Genomic DNA, 25390 nt, shown 5'->3' with positions numbered 1-25390 from the left:
TTTTAAGGTACTTTTTATCGATTTGTCATTGGTACAATCTTTTCTGAAAGACATATTATATTTAAAGGGGCATTCCGTCGTTCGGACATAAGAAACAAGCACGATTTATATTGATGAATTAATCTATGTCCAAACAATTATTATATGGGTGTTTGTACCTTCAAGTAATAAAACTAGCACAGTAATGTACAGGGAAAAGGCATATCGTATACAAATACCGTGTCTTTGAGGTACATTGTAATTAGCGATACTTCGGGGCGAAATGATAATTTTCAGGACTTAATACTCAAAGAACGTTGGTTTAATTTAAGAGTAACCCTGCCGGATTAATGTAAAGATTATTAATTTAAGTACTTGGAAAAAAATAAATATTTTCCAGTAAGTTTTGTTTTGACGTCTTTAACTTTATTCAAACGAAGGAATGCCCCTTTAACAAATAAAATATATAAAATACATTTCAAAATGTTTTCTACCAGTTACTTATTCTTTGTACAAGGTTCTGTAGATTCACAATGGTATAGTTTTATCTATATATTAGCTATTTTTGTTCAGTGAGATGATCAGCAAAGGCTGTCGACATTTGCTATATAATCACCTTATCTGCCCGATTAATACAATGTAGTTTATCATAGAAATCAGATATATCCATTGAAAGCATTCAGGATAATAAGTGTAATCTTGAAAATTAGCGTTTATAAATAGAAATTTGAAATATATTCAATATAACAAACTTTTGTTTATTTGATGCAATCTGGCTATAACAAGCACTCCATTTAAGTCCCATATCCACTTTAATCACGAGCACCGTTCGAAGAAACCTTGGAATTAGATTTTTTTAATCTATTGGAACAATAAATATATTTATGTAAGGAGGTAATTTTTTTATCTAAGCATTGATTTGTTTCATACCCCGATGAAAAAATTAATTGACATCAACGCTTATAATTAATTTTTGAAAATGGTTTTCTAATTTAAAACATGTTTTATGTATAATTTTACTGGTTTTAAATGGGATTCTTTTTCTCAAATCAATACGCAACGTCAATTGTCGTATTGTAACGTCACATTTTTCGCGCCATTCTCGGAATTTCTTTCATAGAAGAATGAAAAGAATTTTTCGGCCAATCACATTTGAGTATTTACCATGAAAACAAAGAAAAATTAATTATATTTTATTTATCATTGAAATTGTTTATATATGTATACACGTTCATACCTAGTCATGATGATAACCATACATATGCAGGCATATGTAAATGACCATTTGTTGCCCTCAAATGAACAATGTATGTTGCGTAACCCCTTAACTCCCAACTACGCCAAACTACGTCAATAACACGTCGGTGTCAAGGAAATGGTCGCATCTCCCTTATTTGTTTATTAAGCTATTGAGATACCGAATATACCTAATAAAACAGGAGAAAATATCCAACAACATTTGTTTCAGTCAACACTTGATAAATTTATATGGACCAATCAGTATCAATACGTCCATATATAGACCAATCACATTATCAGCTGGGGCCAGACCTTGTCCGCATCCCTTCATCAATTATATTGCAAGACTCCACGATCGTACAACTTTGTTTCCATTTTTTCTTCTGCTATTTGAACATCAAACTTGCTAAAAAGACATTCATTGTGCAGAATACCTGTTGTTGAACAGATTATCTTTGATCGGATATCCGGGACGGATACCTTGGAGTCAGAGCGTGGAAAACAAAACCAGGTATTAACTTACCTTTGTTTCTCACTTTTGCCGCCATTTTGATTTACCAAGGGAGATAAGTTTATCCAACCCCGTATACCAATTATGGTTTTGTAAGCCTTAATATTTGGACATTCATACGTTCATAGGTTTGAAACTTTTGCCAGCAACATAAAGTTTGATTTCGATGTTACCCAGCTCCAGGTATCTTGACACGGTATAGGCGACGGAACCATATATTTGGGGCCAAAATCAATCTTAAATGAAATGGAAGCACTACACAGTATTCAACTTGACATTGTTTTAATCCAGTGCGAGGGAAATGATTTAGCAAAACACAGTTTTGACGTACACGGACTCGCTGATAGTGTGTTGGAATGCTCCCTTCGTCAGACGAGTGGTTATCGCAAAGTGTTAACCGCATTTCAGTGGTAAAGTGTTGTACAGTTTGACATGCTCGTGAAAGAGTCCATTTAAACCACGTTGGAATGACTAATTATTTCCTGAGGATGAGGGTCGCTAGCTTCGATAAGGTAGCTCTGGACGACGGACGGACAATTTCTGACAGATTGTCGTCGTCAAAGCTACGATTTCCTTCCATTGATGGTAGCGGTGCAAACAATGAACCTCGAAAATGCAACAAATAGCGAATGTCATGTAATTTTGCAATACAATTTGGTATAATTAAACATTTCTAATGCAATGTAGCAATTTATTAGCTTACCGTCACGTACTTCTCGGTGTTAATTATCGCAGTGATCCGCCTGATACTTCACGAAGAACTTTCGTAAGGTTGCTGATCCAAATATGGTGGTCGTGATCATATATGGATGCAAAAACTCACATAAAAATACATGTTCAGAGATCTTTTAACCAGCTTATTTGTAGGTCATGCGAAGGAAATGACCTTCCTTTGTGAAATGATTAAATTTCAGACTGCTTCAATTTGGCTTGAGGTATATAACTTAGAACGAGTATGTATGTTGAAATCTCCCGGAATATCTCATCAGCATCAATCTAATTCGATTTCCTTAAACGAAATTGACCTTGACATTTGTATGAAAAAGGCGGTATATTTAAAATTATTTCGGTGTCTTTTTCGTTTTGGGATATTACCTTCTTTTGTCGAAGAAACGACCTAATCTGCAAGTGTGTGGCTTCAATATTGATAAAAGATACCAGAATCATCAATTTGCATGTTTTTTTTTTTTTTTTTTTTAAATTTTATCCAGGAAAACTATAATTATAGACATAGATGTAAATCACATCGGCAAGGCTTGGTACACGATCGGTAATGGGATCGGTTTCATACCCTGCCGGAGAGTAGAAAGTTTCAACTGGCTGTGCCGCTAATAGGTTAGTCTGCTAAGACAAACTTAAACAATATACAAATAAAGTGATATCATAGGTATTGTGTCCTCATTTTATAGGCTAGCTATATCGCAGGAAACAATCAACAAACATCCCATACCTCGTACGTACCAAGGGCGACAACTCGTATGATGTTATAGACACATTTGCTGTTAACGAAGACCTCACACAATATGGCAATATAATTAATGTTTGCAATATTGATATTCTGAATATTGCTTAAAATTCGCTCATTGTTGTTTGGTTACAATAAATTATATCTCCTTCACATCACTCTCAACATCATCGATACAGGTACCTGTACTTTTGTACATGTGACTTATCAATCTACGATATATTTTTCACGGGTCCTTTCAAACTGTATCGCTAATAAACTATGAGTCCTATTATGTTAAACTTAAATATATCCAGAAATTCTGTGGGTCACATCCATTTCAATGAGTACACGACTTAGACTCGCAGATATAACCATAGTATTTAATTATCTGGCTGTCGTCAATATAATGTGGCCGGTTGTGATGTTACGCTATGACAGTGTCCACGTGTGACTGGATGTCGCATTATTTAAGCATTGAACGGCTTTCAGTTGGCATTCATATTGACTATGAATACCAACTGAAAGCCGTTCAATGCTTATATTTACCATCTGCGATTTTTTATTTGTCGTGCAATTTTTTTTGAAATTTTTAAATTCAAATTTCAGTTGGCAGTTCATAAGCTGGTGAACTCGCAACTGAATTGGTAGGGTTATATAGTGGCAGTGCCATACAATGGTAAATATAACAGAATACCTAACGTTTTCAAGCTTTTCGGACGTACATTGTAAACTGTTGACAAGGTAGGATGCGCTTGCACAGTCTTTAATTCAATCGGCAGGTGTACAAAGGAAAGCCATTTCGCAAAGTACATTATAAAAACATAGATTCTTCTTCTTACAAAACTGTAGCCTTCTAGAACCATCAATGTATATGAGTTATCTGTAAAACACACGGATACGTCTTGCTCTGAAGGTAACCATTCTTGTAAGAAACAGTTCATATACGTTGTGTTATGGTGTCAGGCGGTTTGAAATTATGAGCTGTTCTAATAATATCGCTTAAATGTATACAAATTAAATATTTTCGTCATTTCTCGCCTTGAATCGTGCAACTTATCATGATAAAGAAGCAAAGATCAGGGTGCAATTTTTGCAAAATTTCGAGTTTCAATAGGAAAATGAAGATTTTATTTATCTGCGTCATTTTTCATCTAATCACAATAAAATTTTCTTTCTAAGTGAACCATGCTCTTTCATATGCGATAAAAAAATGTGCTCAACTTGAAGTTTTTATTTTTGACCTATTTTTGACCTCATAATGAGGTCCTGACCTTAACATATTTTCTAATAACATCTCATAGCATCTCAGCTAGATCGGCCATCAATACAAAAATCCTGTAAAATGCAATTTTACAAAGCCAGTATGGATAATGATGTTTGTTAATTAATTATTCTGTCTTTAAACTGTCACAAAACTCATTTTTTGTTTGCGTTTCTTTGCTTTATAACTCAATTTTCCGTCTTGCGTTGAAAAAAGTGTACGTAACTACTAAGTATATGTTTATCTCATTTTGATTACAACAATATGTTCCTGAATCTTTACGTCTTTTGACTCATTGATAAACGGAACTAAAATTTGTCTTTTGAAACGTTTTATACTTTTTAAAGTTTCTGCCAGAGGTCTAGTATCCATTATCATCCAAATTCTCTATTCGTCATGTCGTTTATAAATATTTTGTACACTGTGAAACACTTTAAATATAATTATATTATGTAATTATGTTACGTAATGTGAAGCGCATTAAAGCATTTTTACAATTCAGATATGCGCTATATAAATGTTGTATAATATTATATTGTTTTATACATGCGAACGTAAATTCATGCTTTAAAAACAGTCTGTAAAAACAAAAATCATTTCCGAATTACAGATTTTGTATTGATCATCAACGAATTCTGTTTCGAATATAGGTCTAGAAATTGGCGGTGTTCCGTAGTCACTCGGATACTAAATCTCTCCTCGGGATACCAACCCCCGTATCTCCGGTATTCCGTCCGGATTACCGATCTGTACGTATGTATATATATATTTATTATAATATGTTTTCTGTCGTGACTAGGGTTTATACTATTAGGGTTTAAAGGCAATACTTCAGGATGTCTGTTTGATTCACCTGCATAATAGGTCTGGCTAATTACATCGACCGAGGTGAATACCTGTCTACTCCAGGTATTTTTTTACACCTCGCTACCCCCCAATCAGTTCATAACAATGGTCTAAACAAAACATCCGCGGCAATAAAGTGTCGTCTTAAATACATTGTTAAATAATTAGTATTCAATTATTGAAATAATATGTCTGTCGACATTCTCATATGAAAACGAGTGTGCATTCCACGATTACCTTACGGCGTCTTTCGTCATATGCTGATTTCAAAGTAAATATTTCTTTAGAAGGAAGCCATGTATTTTTAATTATTTAAGCAATGATTTTTTGATTGAATGATCAGTTAATTTTCCCGTAGATCCGTTCAAAAAGAGTCAAAATCAGAACAAATACGTCCGGACAACATGAATCACTTCACGTATTTAGTTCACTTTATTGCCGTAAACAACTGAAGACGAGTTCCTTATTTACAATGTATGCTGTTTTCGATGAAATAATGTTGATTATTGTTTAAATCCAAACAAAAAAGTTTATTGAGTTGATCAGAGACGTATAAAGCTTTCTACGTCTATGAGTTGACGATTTCACCGCACACTAGTTGGACATTAACATTACGTCACATGATCGTAATAGTTTGACACAACGCGGCAGAATAATAACGCTTACGGAACAAAAGTTAAGCATTTTTTTTGTGCAAAATAAGTTTCATCATAACAATTTCATCATTTGTTTTAGATCGTATTGACTTACATTATATTATCTTTATGTAGGATGTATAACGATAGTTCAAAGTTATTTGAAAATTAAAGAAGAATTCTAGAGCTGATCGTTATGAGAGCAAAGTAATATATTTTTCAAATTTGCCAATACACTGAAATTAAAAACGATTAGCAATCTATTTTAATTATCACTATACCAATTTGTATAAATATCTTTCCTTATTAAACATCAAGTCAGTGATTTAGTGATTATATCATTAGAGGGCAGACCTCCCTTCCTGTAATGACACACTTAAACGATCTAAAACAGCTTAATGACTGTTGTAATATATTGATTATTCCTGTAGCAAATAGAATATCATAATCAACGGGTTCAACTGTATGTGATAATATTCATTGTAATCAATAAAATATAATAATATGTGCACAACCTTTTTATTCCTTTGATTTGGCAGAAAACAATTACTGATCAATGGACAGAGATGGGATACCAGATATTCAGGCGGATTACCTGGTTACTGTATAATGATATTCCGTCTGTAATACCATACTTTTTAGTTTAATTTATACCCCTGAGAGTCGATCATCAAAATAAGAGAATTAGCATGCACGCTTGAAGTAACATCGCCGCCATTCTAGATTAAGACGTTACTGTGCGGATTGCTGGTCTACCATTCTCTGTTTTCGTTGCGTCATCTGCAGAGAAAAACACAATACACTGTTTATTTTCTTTGTCAGAGGGAAGAGAACATACTTACATTATTACTCGACGTATACTGTAAAAGATCTTTCGTTTGCGACTTCAATTTTCACGAACTTTAACGATTCCCCCCATACAACATTGTAATTAACTTTGAAGTTTTGATTGTATTTAATGTGACACAGTTGAGAGGATATACATGTAATAAACGTTTTCAAAATCAAATATTATATAGTAATTAGTATTTTGTACCCCATGCTGATTTTGACTTATTTGGAGCCACCTCATAATGAACATTTATTGTGGTCGGTTGCACAGCTGTCACACATTTGTTTGTTTGTTGTTGTTTTTTTAACCTTTTTTTCGATCACGAAAGAAAATAAGCTTACAGAATATTTTAAAATCAATTCCGTTATGTCATTTTATTGAAAACCAATGCATTATCATTTTAGATGAAAAACACCCCAACATTATTATGATTTCTATACATTCATTATATCGGTGTTTTTTGTTGCTTCCAACGAATGATCTTCAAACACAAAGTATGATTGCATGGAATTTATACCCTGAAAAAACGGATACAAAAATACACCACTATCTTTCATCAAAACATTCAACCTTATAATATTTTCGAAAAGTGATTTCTAAGATTTTGGTTGCTTTAAACAAAAACTGATATCTGATGGCACTTTGTTTTGTTGACATGACACAAAGAATGTCAGTTCGGACGACTATTATACAAAATTTAATCGAGTGAGTGGCATCTGTAATGGATATTAACATAGTACTGTGTCATTAATTTTACCAATCAAATGTTTCACTGTTTCATTAGCTAACATAAACATGAAGATAATTAAATTTCAATAGGTATATCGGGATCAAGTAGACCAAGTACGGAAAAAATGCACAGAAAGGGAGAGCACTCTGGAGAAAAAGACAAAGCTACACAGTAAGGAGAGATAAAGAAATAAAGATTCCCGTTGAAATCGGGAAGCAGATCTATTTTGTCTGTCTTTAATATTCCGTAAATCACTGACACGACAGAAAATTACTGAGAGGATGTCCGCATTTAGTTGCCTACTGAAATCAACTCGCACTTGAAATATTTGGGTTCTCTAGTGTCCCATCAGCAATATATATCACAGAAATCACTCTCTATCCTGCACTATGAGGTTAGGAGCGGCTACAGGTTGTGATATACTGTAGATATGAATTCCCCGCTCTTTCAAGGTTAATACAATGTAATGTTTAGACGTCAAATCACATTCTCATTTACAGAAATGCAATACTTTTAATCCACGATAGTCAATAATACCATATCCCCTTCGGACTTCTTCACCAGGTTTGAATTACTGTAAACGCCCTTATTTTAGTGTTCCCGAATTTTAGCGCAATGTTAAATTAAACAATGACTATTCTTAGCATTCTAATTAAGAAGGAGAAGGTTTATATCAACTCGGGGTTCAGTGCCGTTCACGGAGTTTCTTATCGCAATAAAGCCCATGGATGCATATTTCTGTAAACAAAAAACTTCTTAAGATTAAGGTTTTGGGTCTTTTATACTAACTAGCCATGCAGCAATTTAAAGTGAAAACAATGTTAATACATTTTAAACCTACCTGGAATACGTCAACGGAGAAATTCACCTGATCCAGATACACAACATAACAGTACTGAATTGTCCTTGTGGTCTAGGCAGATAACCAGCATTTAACACAAAAAGGCAAGCTGCATAACCAATAAAACAATATTAATCATCAAGATGATTAAACCCTTATGTCAAACAACAACAGAGTACATTTTGCTATTTATTCTTCCATAAGCTGGTATCTTGTTAAAACATCTAAACGTGTTTCAAATTTAACAACATAAACTGTTGAAACACAGATAAAAAAAAATCCCCGAACAAATCAGATAATGTATATTTTGATTACGAGAAAAAAATGTGTGGCATAGTAAGCTGTTTCATGATGCAATAATTTTAACAAGAGACATATAGGGCAAGTACCGCTCCTCTGGAATCTATGTAAGTGCTTTATTTCCCCTGTTAGGCCCAGACCCTTACGCCCCTTGACCCCCCCAGGCCAGACCTGCCGTTTAAATAAAGTTGGTCTCCTTCACACAAGGATGCTTCAAGCCAACATGGACCAGATCATCGTATTCCTACAGAAGCAGAAACATCTTAAAGTAATTTTTATATTTCCCATATTTGGCCTCGCCCCAAGGCCTCTAGCGGTCAAGCCAAACATCGTTACAATTCTTTCAAGGATGCTCTGATTCTAAAGATTTTAAACAATTTGGTGAGAAATGTTCTTGTTTGACCCCCACCCTTCTCCCTGGGTATTCAGAACTGGTGAGCTTAAAATCCATTTCGCTATTTGTCATTTCTGTTTATAAAAAAACCAATCAAGGTCCTCATTTATTTCCACATCTACAACTAATTTTGGGGATGATATCAAGTATGGCTATAAATCACATGTATATATAGAGGTTCCCCAACGAGTGGTGATTGTTTTAATTTTGAAAAGACACGAGCTTTAGCGAGTGTCTTTTCAAAATTAGAAAATTAACTAACGAGAGTTGGATAAAAATGTTAAACAATCATCACGAGTATGGGAACTTGTTTATCCCATAACTTCTTTAATTACAAATGTAAGCCAGTCATTTTCAAATTCTCCAAACGTAGCAACTAAATTCCGTAAACCAAATCACTACCCGACAAAATAAAGGTCGTTATAAACGAAAGCTTATCATCTATTTTAGATGCACGACTCATATCTTCTGTAATATATTTGTAAATGATAGTATTTTACAAACAAAATTTTGTTAGAAAGTCCTTGTGTCTGTGTAATTTATTAATAGGTAACTTGTTAAAGTAACTCCGCTCAAAATATGCGAAGACAACACGGTCATCGATATCGGGAAGTCGAACGTCACCGCTCAATATTAGACTAATCATTGTCAGATTCAATTATCGGTCCTTTCTTGGATTTCGTAGGTATTGGTTACTGGTTATTGCGGTTTGCGATGTTAAGTGCTCATTCTGAGATTAATTCATTCAAGACATCGTGCATTTCAACAAATATTTCGGAAACCGAGCTGGAGTGTTGAGCACAATATAGGCCTAACCATTATGTAGTTTACGTAAGTGTGTTTACACGAAATCTCGTCAGTTTACTGACATGAGACAAATATTCCAAGATGATTTTTTTTTTTTTTACATTTTTGTGTTTGGGATAAATATATTCGTAATAAAGGTAAGTGGAATGATAGGAAAGTGATAAGACAGTGTCCTACAATACCGTACCGAATGTCACCCAACTAAACGCTAGGGAAGCTGCCTAACAGTTAACGTTAGATGCTGCGACCGTTTCATTCAAATGACTACGATTAGAGTCAGTGATTTAACCATTTTGTATTACATTTGTTCATCGTTTTGATAATTCGGACATGGCTATCGGGGTCCACTGCAATCTAGAATCATTATCAAGGAGGTGGGGGGTCGGTTCGCTAGGCCTATAATCGATGCAATATCTCGCTTCCGTGCGAGAACTATTGTAAATATTCAATATAGAAAAAACCAAACATTTCGTATCGATATCAAATTAGAAAAAGATTTTTTGAGGAAAAACAGCATAACGCAGTATATTAATAACTGTATTTCCAAAATACATGTTTATTGAATTATTGAATATATGATATTGAAGAATGCATGATAAGATATGACATGGATCATATTGTGGCTCAAATTGATAATATTGGTGACTGTCTGCAATTAGTTTTTACCATGACATGTCGATATCAATGATGATATATATCCTAAAGCGTCAACACAGCATAAAAAGCAGTTTGGATAAAAACATAGGAGATTTGTGTCTTGTCATACGTTTTTGAAAACATGGGTAAATGGCCAAATCATTATTTTAAATCAAGATAATAAAAAAAACACATCTTCCTAACTGCACTATCAGGCTACACTCGTTAGTTTAGTGTTTGGATGTATTTTACTTATTAATTGAGCCCATTGATATATTTCATGAGATATCGATATCTAAAAAAAAGACTTAACGTCTTCTACTTCATAATCTGGCGCGATCCACAGGACTTCCATTTTAGTCACCGGTAACGCCTTGGTATATGTTAGATAGTTCTGAAACATAAATCATATAAACACATAACCTGCGACACGAACTTAACGGTAATTACAAATATATCGAATTTACTTTTGTTAGGGGTCCGCGATAGCTCAGACTGTTAATGCGCCGGATGGTCCCATGTGTGTGGTTCGACGCTTTCTAACCACGTCGGTTTGTGTTTCTAAGGAAGCTAAGAAACGGTTCGTTCTGTGCTGTCGCGGTTGTGTCCTTAGGCAAGACACTTTGCTTTAATTGCTCAGAATGGCATCCCACAGGCCTTCTGTGTGTTGTTGAGTGAGGTAGTCACCAACTACTACAGAGAGTTTCCGCCTTAAAATAGACACCACTATACACGTGCTACAACAGAGCACATGTAAAAAAAAAACAAAAAAAACACAGAGGTTTCTACATAAGAAGAAGACTGTTTTTCAATCTGAAAATGATGAAACGAGGTAAAATATAAACAAAAAGAAAATAGATTTGCAAAGAGACCCTTGAAAGGGTTCAATGAAAGTAATGCCAGGTGGTCCAAAAGAATGAGCGTCTTCTGCTTCATCAATGACATCTGCCATAAACATCATTCTCAAAATGATAATAAACCACTAAGCATATTAATAAACATCGAATACGACTCAATATATCACAAGGAAATGGAATTTTTCCAAATGTGATAATGTTTCAACTCTCCCGTTGTCTTCATTTACCTGCATCTCTCGAAACCTTATGGTGTTAATTTTTATCCGTCAGTAGTTGACATATGTGACACGATTCGTGATAATGGGAACAAGCTCTTGAATACGGAAGGCAGAAGGAACATAGAAGAAGAGAAACAGTCATCTGTAATATTCTACCATCAGAATACCAACCTCTAAATCACCTGAGCAGTTTCCTGTCTTTGTCTTGTTGTCTGGAAAGGTCACGAATCGACCAATCAGGTCCTCTGTTTCTCCAGATTGTCGGTAGACGTTTAAAATGATCCCGATAAATTGGCGAGCATCAGGTGCCGAAAGAGTAACTATTTCAGAAAAATGATATATATGTTAAAGTGTTTTTGTATACACAACTTATTTCGATTACCAATAAAAATGATGCAACAATCAACTGGAAATCAACATTTTCTGTACAATTCACATGTAATTAACCTGACATTTCACAATCCATATGACAATAACCTGACATCAACAGTCAAAATTACGTGACATTGGCCGGATACTGGTCTTTCATTAGCTGTACATATCAAATTGTTTAACCTCAAATGTGCTGTCAAAATCACGTAACATCAGTCGAATATTTGCCTTACAATGACGATAGAAATCATGTAAAAAACATGACATTGTAAATTAGACACTACATTTACCTGATATTTATTTCAAAATCATGTGAATTCAGCAATATATCGGCCTTACATTGGCTGTATAAATAGTCATAACGAACTTTCATTCAGATGATCTAAAGCAAGTATATATGAATTTCATAAATTCATACCATTTTTTGCTATGTTTTATTAAAAGAGAAAACTGACACAATAACGAAACCAATATTCTAATTCGAAATTGATAGACAGAGGATACAATATGAACTAAAAATATAGGTTTGCATGTTCGGGAAGGGTAACCGTCTTCTGCTTCTTGATACATATATATACTGTGTATTTATTTACCCCGAGGTATGCCGTAATGATACATATAGATACAGTGTATTTATTTACCCCGAGGTATGCCGTTATGATACATATAGATAAAGTGTATTTATTTACCCCGAGGTATGCCGTTATGATACATATATATACAGTGTATTTATTTACCCCGAGGTATGCCGTAATGATACATAAAAAAACAGTGTATTTATTTACCCCGAGGTATGCCGTTATGATACATATATATACAGTGTATTTATTTACCCCGAGGTATGCCGTAATGATACATAAAAATACAGTGCATTTATTTACCCCGACGTTTGCCGTTATGATACATATATATATACAGTGTATTTATTTACCCCGAGGTATGCCGTAATGATACATATATATACAGTGTATTTATTTACCCCGAGGTATGTCGTAATGATACATATATATACAGTGTATGTATTTACCCCGAGGTATGCCGTAATGATACATATATATACAGTGTATTTATTTACCCCGAGGTATGCCGTAATGATACATATAGATACAGTGTATTTAGTTACCCCGAGGTATGCCGTAATGATACATATAGATACAGTGTATTTATTTGCCCCGAGGTATGCCGTAATGATACATATAGATAAAGTGTATTTATTTGCCCCGAGGTATGCCGTAATGATACATATAGATACAGTGTATTTATTTGCCCCGAGGTATGCCGTAATGATACATATATATACAGTGTATTTATTTACCCCGAGGTATGCCGTAATGATACATAAAAAAACAGTGTATTTATTTACCCCGAGGTATGCCGTTATGATACATATATATACAGTGTATTTATTTACCCCGAGGTATGCCGTAATGATACATAAAAATACAGTGCATTTATTTACCCCGACGTTTGCCGTTATGATACATATATATATACAGTGTATTTATTTACCCCGAGGTATGCCGTAATGATACATATATATACAGTGTATTTATTTACCCCGAGGTATGTCGTAATGATACATATATATACAGTGTATGTATTTACCCCGAGGTATGCCGTAATGATACATATATATACAGTGTATTTATTTACCCCGAGGTATGCCGTAATGATACATATAGATACAGTGTATTTAGTTACCCCGAGGTATGCCGTAATGATACATATAGATACAGTGTATTTATTTGCCCCGAGGTATGCCGTAATGATACATATAGATAAAGTGTATTTATTTGCCCCGAGGTATGCCGTAATGATACATATAGATACAGTGTATTTATTTGCCCCGAGGTATGCCGTAATGATACATATATATACAGTGTATTTATTTACCCCGAGGTATGCCGTAATGATACATATATATACAGTGTATTTATTTACCCCGAGGTATGCCGTAATGATACATATATATACAGTGTATCTATTTACACCGAGGTATGCCGTAATGATACATATAGATACAGTGTATTTATTTACCCCGAGGTATGCCGTAATGATACATATAGATAAAGTGTATTTATTTGCCCCGAGGTATGCCGTAATGATACATATAGATAAAGTGTATTTATTTGCCCCGAGGTATGCCGTAATGATACATATAGATAAAGTGTATTTATTTGCCCCGAGGTATGTCGTAATGATACATATAGATACAGTGTATTTATTTACCCCGAGGTATGCCGTAAAAGGTGCGGGTGATAGATTGCTTGCTAAAACACTCCACTGCACACATCTTCCCCTTGCATGGCCATGAGAAGGTGAGTGTTCATTGAACTGAGGTATCATGTATACTTTACAAATATGATATATAGAACACAAATAGAAAGTTTCACAATACAAACACAAAATATTTCTAATGTGAAATAAAGAATATAAACGGAAAATTATACAATTCATTTACAATATAGATAATACAAATAGAACAAACATATTTGAATAATTAAAGAATGCAATACAAATAATATAATAAAAAAATAGAGCTTATTGAATACGAATGAAAATGATAAAACATAATTGAAAACGGATGGAATATACATATCAAAACATTTTATAATGCAAATATTTACATGCCTCGTGTTCAGTTGTGGTGTATGCGTCCTATAAGTAAGATATATGTAGAATAAGAGTTTTTTTCTAGTTTTGAAATGCTTTGACTTATATTATTTGCATATTTGATATAAAAATATATTTTGATGCTAACATATATACACCGCTGTTATTGAAACATTGTGATAGTTTGTATATTTTAACTCATCAGATTAAAGGCCGTAAAGCCATAATAGCGACCGTAAAACCCGTTCATATGTGTATGAATGAAGTAGCCAGAAGTTGGGGAAAGGGTTTAAAAAGTAGGTACCTCATCTTCAGCCCAGAGAGTTTATATCATTTTATGTGTATTGTTAAAATGCTCCGTATTATTTGTGTATGTCGTGTGGATCTCGGGTTCACTCCGTGCTGCGATATACATGGTAATTGTGTTGCTATGTATGCTATTTGAATCAAGTAGGATTTGTAAAGTATCTAATACCTCCGGTATTGAGTCCTCAGTTCACTGAACTTAAAGGTCGAAATGAACAATGATTGAATGCTAAATAAAACCGTTACACTTGCATTAAATTGATTGACAGAAACATATCACTTTCAAACTGACGAAGGAAAAATACAAAATTATTACAAACGATTATATATCGTAGCTGACAATAAGTTAATAACGACATAACCTTATCAATTATTGCAGCAAGTGTTCCTTTCTCTTCCTTCGAAACAGTTTTCTTCTTTCTAATGTATCCCTTGATACTACCTCATGTTTGGCATTAAGTTGAGCGTTCGTCATGCGTGGGATTTTTTGGTTCTTTTTCCTGGCTTAGACTTTTATTTGTATTTTTGTTTGTTTAACGTCCTATTAACAGCCAGGGTCTTTTAAGGACGTGCCAGGTTTTGGAGGTGGAGGAAAAGCCGGAGTACCAGGAGAAAAACCACCGGCCTATAGCTACTGTCAGTACCCGGCAACTGCCCCACGTTTGTTTCGAACTCACAACCAAGAGGTGGAGGGCTAGTGTTAAAGTGTCGGGACACCTTAAGGTATTCCCACCCTAATCAACACTTCCGGTTGTAAACGCTTCAATTTTCCGACGAATACCGATGTTTCACAGATCGGGAATCTTCGGAAGTCAAAGAGTTGTCGTTCGTGATCAGAGTTATCTTTCGTGTTGAGCGGTAAAACAGTAATGGCGGCCAACACGGCTGACCGCGCTCGTAACTCCAGGGGACAGTTTAGGAAGAAAAGAAATGTTCCTTAACGTAGTACAGCTGCAAATTGTATCATAGATCATTCGTATGTCTCTAGCACCAGTAGCGAGGATACGGGTATTGATGTCAATGATCAGAGTTGGAAGGAGGGGCGCCGAATAGTTGAATTCGGAATCCTACTTTCACATGTACAGTATTGTAAGTTTTGCCGCCTTGGTCCTGTGCCTTTGACATATCGCACCGTGGTTGGAGAACTTCAGAAAGGACTGGGAGGATATTTGTATGCGAGATGTGAGAACCCCGACTGTGAACAGATCAATCGAGTGCCATACGGGAGCATGCACAGAGTGAGTGAGAGCAGGAAAGGCATGCCTTGTTTCACGGCCAAAACCAAGCTTGGTACAGGTGAGAACGAATTTCATGTTGACGTTTTAGGATAGTTTTTACATGGTTCAGATCTATATCCTTCTCTCCATAACAATCTATAAGAAATCGCTCGCCTCTGACCCACGTCAAGTTACAGTATATACTTTACATGTACATGTGTATTTTCACAACTAATTAAGTTTGGTACATGTAGTACATATACATACATGTATATATGTGTAAACATTTTCCCTGATGTTTAAATGTATATTTTACTTATTATGCAGTACGTTTTTCTTGTTTCTGTTTGTGATTCATTACATGTCATAAATGAATTAGCCGCCCATTGCCAGAAAATGTCATTACATATGTCCATGCGTAAAAATTATCTTCTATTATCAGCAATGATTGACAGCTTAGGTGGTGCAGACAGGGTTAACAACTTTTTGTCAGTGTTGAACTTAAAGCCAATTAGCCAAAAGAATTTAAAGGTGATGGAAAAGAGAGCAGGAGACTTTGTAGAGTCAGTTGCCAAGTCTTCAACAGAAATTGCTGCGAAAAATTCTTTCCAACTAGAAATGGAGTAAGTTTAGTAGTTTAAGATATACTAATTGTAATACATAGCCTCACATTTTTTTATATAAACTACTGGTATTTTTATTTTTCACAAAAATATAAACTTTAAAAAAATGACAGTACATTTTTTTTTCTAGTGATGGGAATCAGATACATTTTGAATAATCGGAAGGCATCTTTCAATTGATTATAATTGGCTATAATATTTAATGTATCTGATTAAAAAAAGTATAGCAACTATTCCAAATAAAATTTTAGTAATCGATAATTGAAAGTTTTTGAAGAAGCAATCGATTATAATCGATAATCAACCAGTCACTATACTTTATATTTAAGACAAGAATCTAATCTTTGAAATATATTTCCTTGTTGTGGGTGTACACATATGTTAAGGTTTACTTGCAAAACATATTGATTTGTACATTTATATTTCAGAGATATAGGTTATGAAGAATCAGCTGAAGCCCAGAAGGCAATGGGAGAGGAAATTGATGATTTGGGCATCAGTCTTCTTGATGATGCATCACCAAGTATACAGTAAGTTTTTTTTTCTGTTTTGTATTTACCTCATTGAACCTGCAACTGTTACGGATTACAATGCTGTTGTCCATCTGTTTTTCACTCAATTATCTGTCAATATACTTTTTAAAATGAAACACATTTTTGTAAGTACTCAAAACTGACAATTGATATTAAGAATTTTTGAAAACAACTGCATAGATTGAAACTAGGTTAGAAATTGCTAAAGATTTGTTAAAAAATTGTGATTATTATATTGATTGCAGAAAACTTCTACATCAACGGACAGTTATGACACCAGAATCAGAACGCAGTGAACTCGGCCAGTTTAAAGATAGTGCATCCATTCTCTCAAGGTACTACAGGTTCCTTGAACACTAAGTAAAACTTGCGTGGACATGGATACATAATCCATGGGACTTTAGATGTCATCCCATTAATCATTCAAAATGTCTTCCAAACGAAACCAAGAAGAATAAATAAATTCAATATTTATCAATTATAAAGTGCATGTAGACAACACTCTTATTTTAGGTCTTGGTTGAAAATTTTCCAATCCCCGTTTTACTGGTACGTTTTGTACTCAATACTAGTATTAGACTATTAATTTCAGTTACACATTTTGTTCTTTTAGCATATTGAAAGACAAACCACATGATAGGAAGAAGAAAAGAAAAGCTCCTCATTATAACCTGAAATGTAAGAAGAGGCTAATGTCAGAATTTCCAACAAAAACAAGGCAAGGAATGTCATGTGCAGTAGACACTGCATGGCACAAACGTGGTTTTGACAGTCTTACTTGTAAGTGTCATAGTTTTGTTCATTATAAATATAATTATTATATATTCAGTGTTGACCTATAATGATTTATCATGTGTCATTAATTAACCATCAACAGTGTGTTACATAACATTGTACATGTACCATATTGCATATACTTATAAAACCGTATAATGTTTGTGTGAGACAATAGTATATTTCAGCCCCTTAGCATTATATTAGAGACATTTCATACGTGTATTACCATACATTACTGTGAAGGTAATGATTAAAGATGAGTGTCATTTACAGCATTGTTTATCCACACCTATAATCAAAATAATATTTTATTTTGCAGCTCACACATTCTTTATGAGCAAAGCAAAATATGGAAAAAAGGTCGTCAAAACTGTTGTTGGCCACAGGACTTGTGGAACATGTAAATGGTGGCAGCGGAATCGGCCAGGCCAAAAGATAAGGAAGCATAGGTGTGTGCTACAACTTTATAATAATTAAAAAACACAAAAACTGTTTTAAAATTCTATTCATTCAATTTCTCGGGAGTTCCTGTATCTATAAAAATCTGTTACATGTGTGTGTTGTAATTCCAAGTGCATGAGGTGTTCAAGTGTCTTTTGTGTGTAGTTATCAACTGATTGTATAGGCTCCATAGTAAAATTGAAATGTTCGCACAAAATTGATTTCCGTCAAATAGGTGAAAATTTCAACTTTTACAGTATTATGTGTATTATGTTACAGGTATGTCCATAACCATACAGGCAGTGCTCGGCTTATGGAAAGTGTCAGCGGTGTTCAAGGCATTAAGGACTTGAAAGATAGTGGAACACCAGTTGAAATTCTCGAGGGGGACGGAGATAACACCATGATTTCAAGAATTAAACACGATCTTGGAATAACCATGAAGAAGCGTTTAGATAGGAATCATGTGGTCAAAAATGTCGGTAAATAGTTGTATGCTCTACACAACAGCAAAGGAGTGAAACTAAGCAAAAATGTTGTGATTCATTTGCAGAAGTGTTTCAAGTATGCCTTATCAAAAAATCAAAACGAAAATGACTTGGCAGAAAACCTGAAAGCAATTTTACCTCATCAATTTGGTGATCATTCATGTTGTAGTGCCAGGTTTTGTGGTTTTATAAGAAATCCTGGAGTGAAGTATATTCAAAGAAGTTTACCGTACAAGGCAGCATTGAAAGATGAAAATCTACGTAAACATCTACAGCCTATTTTTAATCAAGTTACAGCTCGAGCAGGCCAGTATGTGGACCTTGGATCTATCCAGCAGTGTGAGCATGCTAACAGAGAGGTAACACTGAGAGTACCAAAGTCCCATCACTACGCAATTCTGAGGCACTTGATTTCAGGGTCCATGCTTCTGCAGCTTTCATAAATGAGGGTAGAAGCTATATTACAAAGGTACCTTTGCATTCATTTGTTAATTTTGTTCAGTTTCTTTTTTGTTATTTTTCCGAAGTTGAATATTTTCATTATTTATTTCGTTTGATTTTTTTCAATTTGAATGTTTGTTATTTTGTTTGTTCATATTTTAGCATGGTGCTGGCTGCTGTTACTGTTACCATGGATACATTCCTGTTTGAATGCAAGTTTCAATTTCTAGATTTTTATTGAATTGAGTTGTAATAATTTGGTCATGGCTCGATAATTTTGATAAATAAAAATCACTTACACTTGAAATAAATGCTTTGAATTTCAACCATAATAAATTTCATGAAAGTGTAGAAAAATATAGATTATCGTTTCAAAACAAGAATTGTATTCAGATGAATGTTTGACATGTACTCTGAAATTCATTCCTAAAACTTTTTGTCTAGGTAAACAAGGAAGCTGGTTTATCTCCTGGAAAATTTACTGAGATCTATGCAGAGAAACAAGGCAAACGAAGATTAAAGGTAGAGAAAAAATCAAAACTGCCTTCTACAAAGAGGAGAAGGATGCAGCTCAAACAAGAGAGAAACCTAACACAGTGTGCTTCACAAGCACTGGAGGGAGACACATACCAATCAGGTACATAAATAATGTCCCATCTGGAACACAATGGTTTTGGGTACTAGTTGTATATGACCTTAGAGATAAAAATGAATCATACATGTTCGTTCAAAACTAGATCATTGTAAAATAAAACAAATATAAAGGGTTTAACAAATCTTTTATTGAAGTATTTCATTTCAAGTTTTTCATTTTTTGATTTTTTTACAGAGATTGGCTTAGAAGAGCAAGTAGATATAGAAAAGATTCCAGACCCTGTTCCCCGTGGTAACTTCAAACCTGTCACCATTCCTAGTCGAGCCCCATCCATTGTTGTTTTTGACTTGGAAACTACTGACCTGAGTATGTATCAAGTTAAACACGTCTTCGTCACATTGGCAAAGCTCATGGTGACCTATTGCAGCTTGTCATTTTTTAACTTTTCATATTTTTATATGCTACTTATCCAAATGATGTTTGCCAATTTCAATCAAATTTGGTCATTAGCATCAGAACTTGGAAGGTCACCAACATCATAAAAAAGGGACCACTGACACTCTGCATAATTCATGAAAAATAGCCATAAATGGTCCGAGTGATTATTTTTTGGCTTATTGAAAATTCCAAAGAGAAATTTATACAATGGAAATCTATTGTTGAAAACTGTAACACACAATATTGTCATGTTTATTGAATGTAATTTACCTTCTATATATTTTGTTTCTACTAAATTTCAGTTCGAGGTCGACACATGCCACACATAACACAAATAGCTGCTGTTGGACTAGAGAATGATGCTATTTTTAACACCTACATTATCCCAAAGATACCAATTAGGGAGACTGCAATGGAAGTTACTGGTATAGTTGTGACTGCAGGAAAAATGACAGTACATGGAAAATGTGTCGATGCTGAGGACATCACATCAGGTCTCTTGAAATTCCTAAACTGGCTGCAGACATACCAAAACGTGATTTTAGTGGCCCATAATGGCAGAAAATTTGATTTTCCTGTTCTCATGAACACAGTGAAATCTTTGAAACAGTCTAAAATGTTATTTCAAAGTGTAGAAGGGTGTATTGACTCCCTTAGTGTATTCAAGAAAGTGTTTCCAGGGCAGACAAATTACAAGCAGGAAACGTTGATGAGCTCAATACTGGGTCAAACATACGGCGCTCATGACGCAAAGGAGGATATTTTAGCACTATCACTGCTATTGAAAGAAGCAAAGTTATCAAAATCTGAAACACTGTCTTTTAGTTTTTCTCCTATTGCCCAACATGCTTTGCGTTTTAGTGCGGAAAAGGCAAAAAATGTGCCTTCTTTACATCATTTAATTGCACAAGGCATCTTAAAACATGCAACAGCTGAAAATTTTGCAGGCTCTGGTTTGAACTTCCAACATCTGAAAAAAAATTTCCAAAGAGATGGTGAAGATGGACTGAGAGCAATATTTGTGCAAAAGAATTGTGATGGACAGCCACGTATCTCAGCTGCTAAAAGAATCCTTGATTCAGTTATTCCAAAACTTGTAGATCTATTTGAAAAACAAGATTAACTGAAGTTTCATTAGATTGATTATGCTATGTATTGTGCATTTATGATTTGATAATTGTTTCACTTTTCTTGAAAATAGTTATGAGATTTTATTTCTCTGAGTAATGGTGAGGCTATATACAAATGTACTTCTCTCGGGTGTCATTGTTTCTATGTCATTAACCTAAACTATAAAAATATGGCAGTTAGATATAGTAGAACATTGTTTGTAATACTAGATTCCAGGTAATTTTTTTTTTTTGAAGCTCAATTACTGGTGTGTGGAAACTTTTCATCTTGAGTGCTCTAGCAAAATTTATGAAATTGTTTTGTGAACATATATATATATATATGTTATATATATGGGGCAAAGAAGTAATTCAAACAGTGTAAACAATAAGGTTTGTTAAATTTTCGAGGCAATCCGCCCCTTTATCAAAACACAAAAAATTACAAATACAATCACATAATATATAGTATATAAGTAGTACTGGAAATACAATAAAATACAATAAGAATAATGTTTGAATAACTGGAGAAACCACAATGAACCCTTCGGCAAACGTGGGCCGAAGGCGGATACTAGCGTGACTGCATCATGTTCAAACACTAGAACGCTATGCGACCAACGGCAGAGATATTTTGAATTCCCCCGCACGTGAAAGTATTCCGAAGAGTTCAAAGACGATTCGTCACTAAACACTGCTAGTGAACGACATTGCATTTATATAAAAAATGTTGCATTATCGTCTCTACAGTGATTGATTAAATATCGTGTACAAAGTCTGAAAAACTTTAGAAAAATATGTGTTAGATCATAAGAATTATAGAGAGTGGTGTGAAAAAACTGCTACAAATATTTATCAAGACTGAAAATATAAGAAATACGAATGCCGAAGTGTCCATACAGGACGCTACGGGAAACAGACGATTCGGACCAACTCGGACCAAGATGCTGTTGCATGATGGCGGGAGGCGACTAAATGTGAGTCTCAAAGAGCAACAATGAATAGATGCCCCAAGAAGTACAGCAATTATGAAAAATTTAACAAATTGAATAATTAACTACATGAATAGTCAGATATAATGGTCAGATGGAGAGTACATCCAGAAGACGTCTTTAACGTTCGTTCATACCCCGAGGGTTGCAGGTTTGGAGATTGGTAATCCAGTATCTTTCTCTGGAACGACGTTTCGTTTCATTCCAGGTAGGACAGTGATCAATGGCGACCACCTGCATATCCTTCCAACTGTGACTAGGTAAATTGAAATGCCTTGCCACAGGAAAGTCTGGTCTGTTTTGCTTGATGGAGCAACGGTGATTGTTGATTCTGATGTTGAGCTTTGTGCTGGTTTCTCCAACATACTGCATTTTGCATTTTTTGCAGGAGAGGAGATATACAACATTGACTGATGTGCATGTCAGTGTTTGTAAAATGTGATAAACACGGTTGTTTATTACACATTTAAACGTGTCTGTGGACTCAGTGTATGGACACAATTTGCACGTTTTTTTGCTGCATGTGTTGAAGGAGCCTGTTGTAACGACAGAGGCAGATGAATTTAATTTGCTGCTCACCACCAGATCTCTTACATTTTTTGGTCTACGATAGGCCAATAACGGTGGTTCTGCTGGCTCAGATTCATCGATGATATTGAAATCAAATGGACTTCGAACCGGACATCACTCGATGAATTTATAGATCACGCAAACACGTTCCATCCAACAATCAAATTCACTGCAGAGGTCTCCACGGAAACTAACACATTTCTAGACACCAGTTCAACCTTACTTGACGGGAAAGTAAACACAGACCTCTATTCCAAACCAACGGACACGCACCAGTATCTCCGCCCGTCCAGCTGTCATCCCTCACACACAACGAAGAGCATTCCCTATTCCCAAGCTCTACGTATCCGACGGATAGTGTCCGATGATACAGTCTTCGAACGTCGATGCTCAGAACTTAAATCACACCTTCTTGCTAGAGGATATCAATCTACTTTGATAGATCGGGAACTAGACAAAGTCAGGGTACTTGACAGAGCCAGCCTTCTAGAATACAAAGTCAGAACTCCGACACAAAGGGTCCCTTGTGTTGTCACGTTCCATCATAACTTGCCGTCTATTTCTTCCATTTTACATAATCATTGGCGCATCATCGAGTCGTCAGCTGCACTCAAACGGATCTTTCCAGAACCACCGTTATTGGCCTATCGTAGACCAAAAAATGTAAGAGATCTGGTGGTGAGCAGCAAATTACATTCATCTGCCTCGGTCGTTACAACAGGCTCCTTCAACACATGCAGCAAAAAAACGTGCAAATTGTGTCCATACACTGAGTCCACAGACACGTTTAAATGTGTAATAAACAACCGTGTTTATCACATTTTACAAACACTGACATGCACATCAGCCAATGTTGTATATCTCCTCTCCTGCAAAAAATGCAAAATGCAGTATGTTGGAGAAACCAGCACAAAGCTCAACGTCAGAATCAACAATCACCGTTGCTCCATCAAGCAAAACAGACCAGACTTTCCTGTGGCAAGGCATTTCAATTTACCTAGTCACAGTTGGAAGGATATGCAGGTGGTCGCCATTGATCACTGTCCTACCTGGAATGAAACGAAACGTCGTTCCAGAGAAAGATACTGGATTACCAATCTCCAAACCTGCTACCCTCGGGGTATGAACGAACGTTAAAGACGTCTTCTGGATGTACTCTCCATCTGACCATTATATCTGACTATTCATGTAGTTAATTATTCAATTTGTTAAATTTTTCATAATTGCTGTACTTCTTGGGGCATCTATTCATTGTTGCTCTTTGAGACTCACATTTAGTCGCCTCCCGCCATCATGCAACAGCATCTTGGTCCGAGTTGGTCCGAATCGTCTGTTTCCCGTAGCGTCCTGTGTGGACACTTCGGCATTCGTATTTCTTATATTTTCAGTCTTGATAAATATTTGTAGCAGTTTTTTCACACCACTCTCTATAATTCTTATGATCTAACACATATTTTTCTAAAGTTTTTCAGACTTTGTACACGATATTTAATCAATCACTGTAGAGACGATAATGCAACATTTTTTATATAAATGCAATGTCGTCCACTAGCAGTGTTTAGGGACGAATCGTCTTTGAACTCTTCGGAATACTTTCACGTGCGGGGGAATTCAAAATATCTCTGCCTTTGGTCGCATAGCGTTCTAGTGTTTGAACATGATGCAGTCACGCTAGTATCCGCCTTCGGCCCACGTTTGCCGAAGGGTTCATTGTGGTTTCTCCAGTTATTCAAACATTATTCTTATTGTATTTTATTGTATTTCCAGTACTACTTATATATATTATGTGATTGTATTTGTAATTTTTTGTGTTTTGATAATGGGGCGGATTGCCTCGAAAATTTAACAAACCTTATTGTTTACACTGTTTGAATTACTTCTTTGCCCCATATAATCATTACAAGTAATTCGTATCCTCCATACATTTATGTGAGGATCCAGTGTTATCTGGATTATACTGTTCATATTACTTCTTTGACCCTTATATGTTATATATATATATATACATGTAGGTATACAGGTTGTGGACTTGCAACTGTGAGCAAGCATGTGGTTATTGGCTTTTTATGAAACTGCTATTCATGCTTTATGTGCTGTATAGAGAACTTTGACACTATTTATTACAGTATCTACTTACTAGTCACAACATTGAGTGACCTAAATATATCAAATCTGTGCATGGTCAAGCACAAAGCCATGGGATTTATCATGTATTTTCTTTATATACTTCATTAATGAGTGAATTAATGTGCTTTTTTTCTGAGGTCTTAGGTGCTTGTGGTATCAAGAGTAAAAAACAATTCCATTTATGATAGTCGAAGTGAAGACCAGGTGCTCGATCA

General features: G+C 35.0%; 2 protein-coding genes across 2 annotated transcripts in view; both read left to right on the top strand.

Moving 5' to 3' along the window:
* The window catches only part of LOC117341838, a 57442-nt gene extending 38537 nt beyond the window's left edge, over window positions 1-18905 (top strand). The window contains exons 2-8 of the mRNA XM_033903699.1: window positions 15813-16120; window positions 16484-16664; window positions 17093-17194; window positions 17443-17532; window positions 17811-17977; window positions 18294-18423; window positions 18695-18905. Of these exons, the coding sequence (XP_033759590.1) occupies window positions 15813-16120; window positions 16484-16664; window positions 17093-17194; window positions 17443-17532; window positions 17811-17977; window positions 18294-18423; window positions 18695-18905 (1189 nt within the window). The remainder of the gene's footprint in view (window positions 1-15812; window positions 16121-16483; window positions 16665-17092; window positions 17195-17442; window positions 17533-17810; window positions 17978-18293; window positions 18424-18694) is intronic.
* Window positions 18906-19152: 247 nt separating this feature from the next.
* LOC117341837 lies at window positions 19153-21500 on the top strand. Its single transcript, XM_033903697.1, has 4 exons — window positions 19153-19242; window positions 19789-19981; window positions 20174-20305; window positions 20680-21500. The coding sequence occupies exons 1-4, from the start codon at window positions 19153-19155 to the stop codon at window positions 21498-21500; spliced, it is 1236 nt and encodes a 411-aa protein (XP_033759588.1).
* The last annotated feature ends 3890 nt before the right edge of the window (window positions 21501-25390 follow it).

Source organism: Pecten maximus, chromosome 14 (assembly GCF_902652985.1).
Source record: "Pecten maximus chromosome 14, xPecMax1.1, whole genome shotgun sequence".
NCBI lineage: Eukaryota > Metazoa > Mollusca > Bivalvia > Pectinida > Pectinidae > Pecten > Pecten maximus.
The sequence above is the reverse complement of the archived record's forward strand: the minus strand, read 5'-3'. Positions and strand labels throughout refer to the sequence as shown.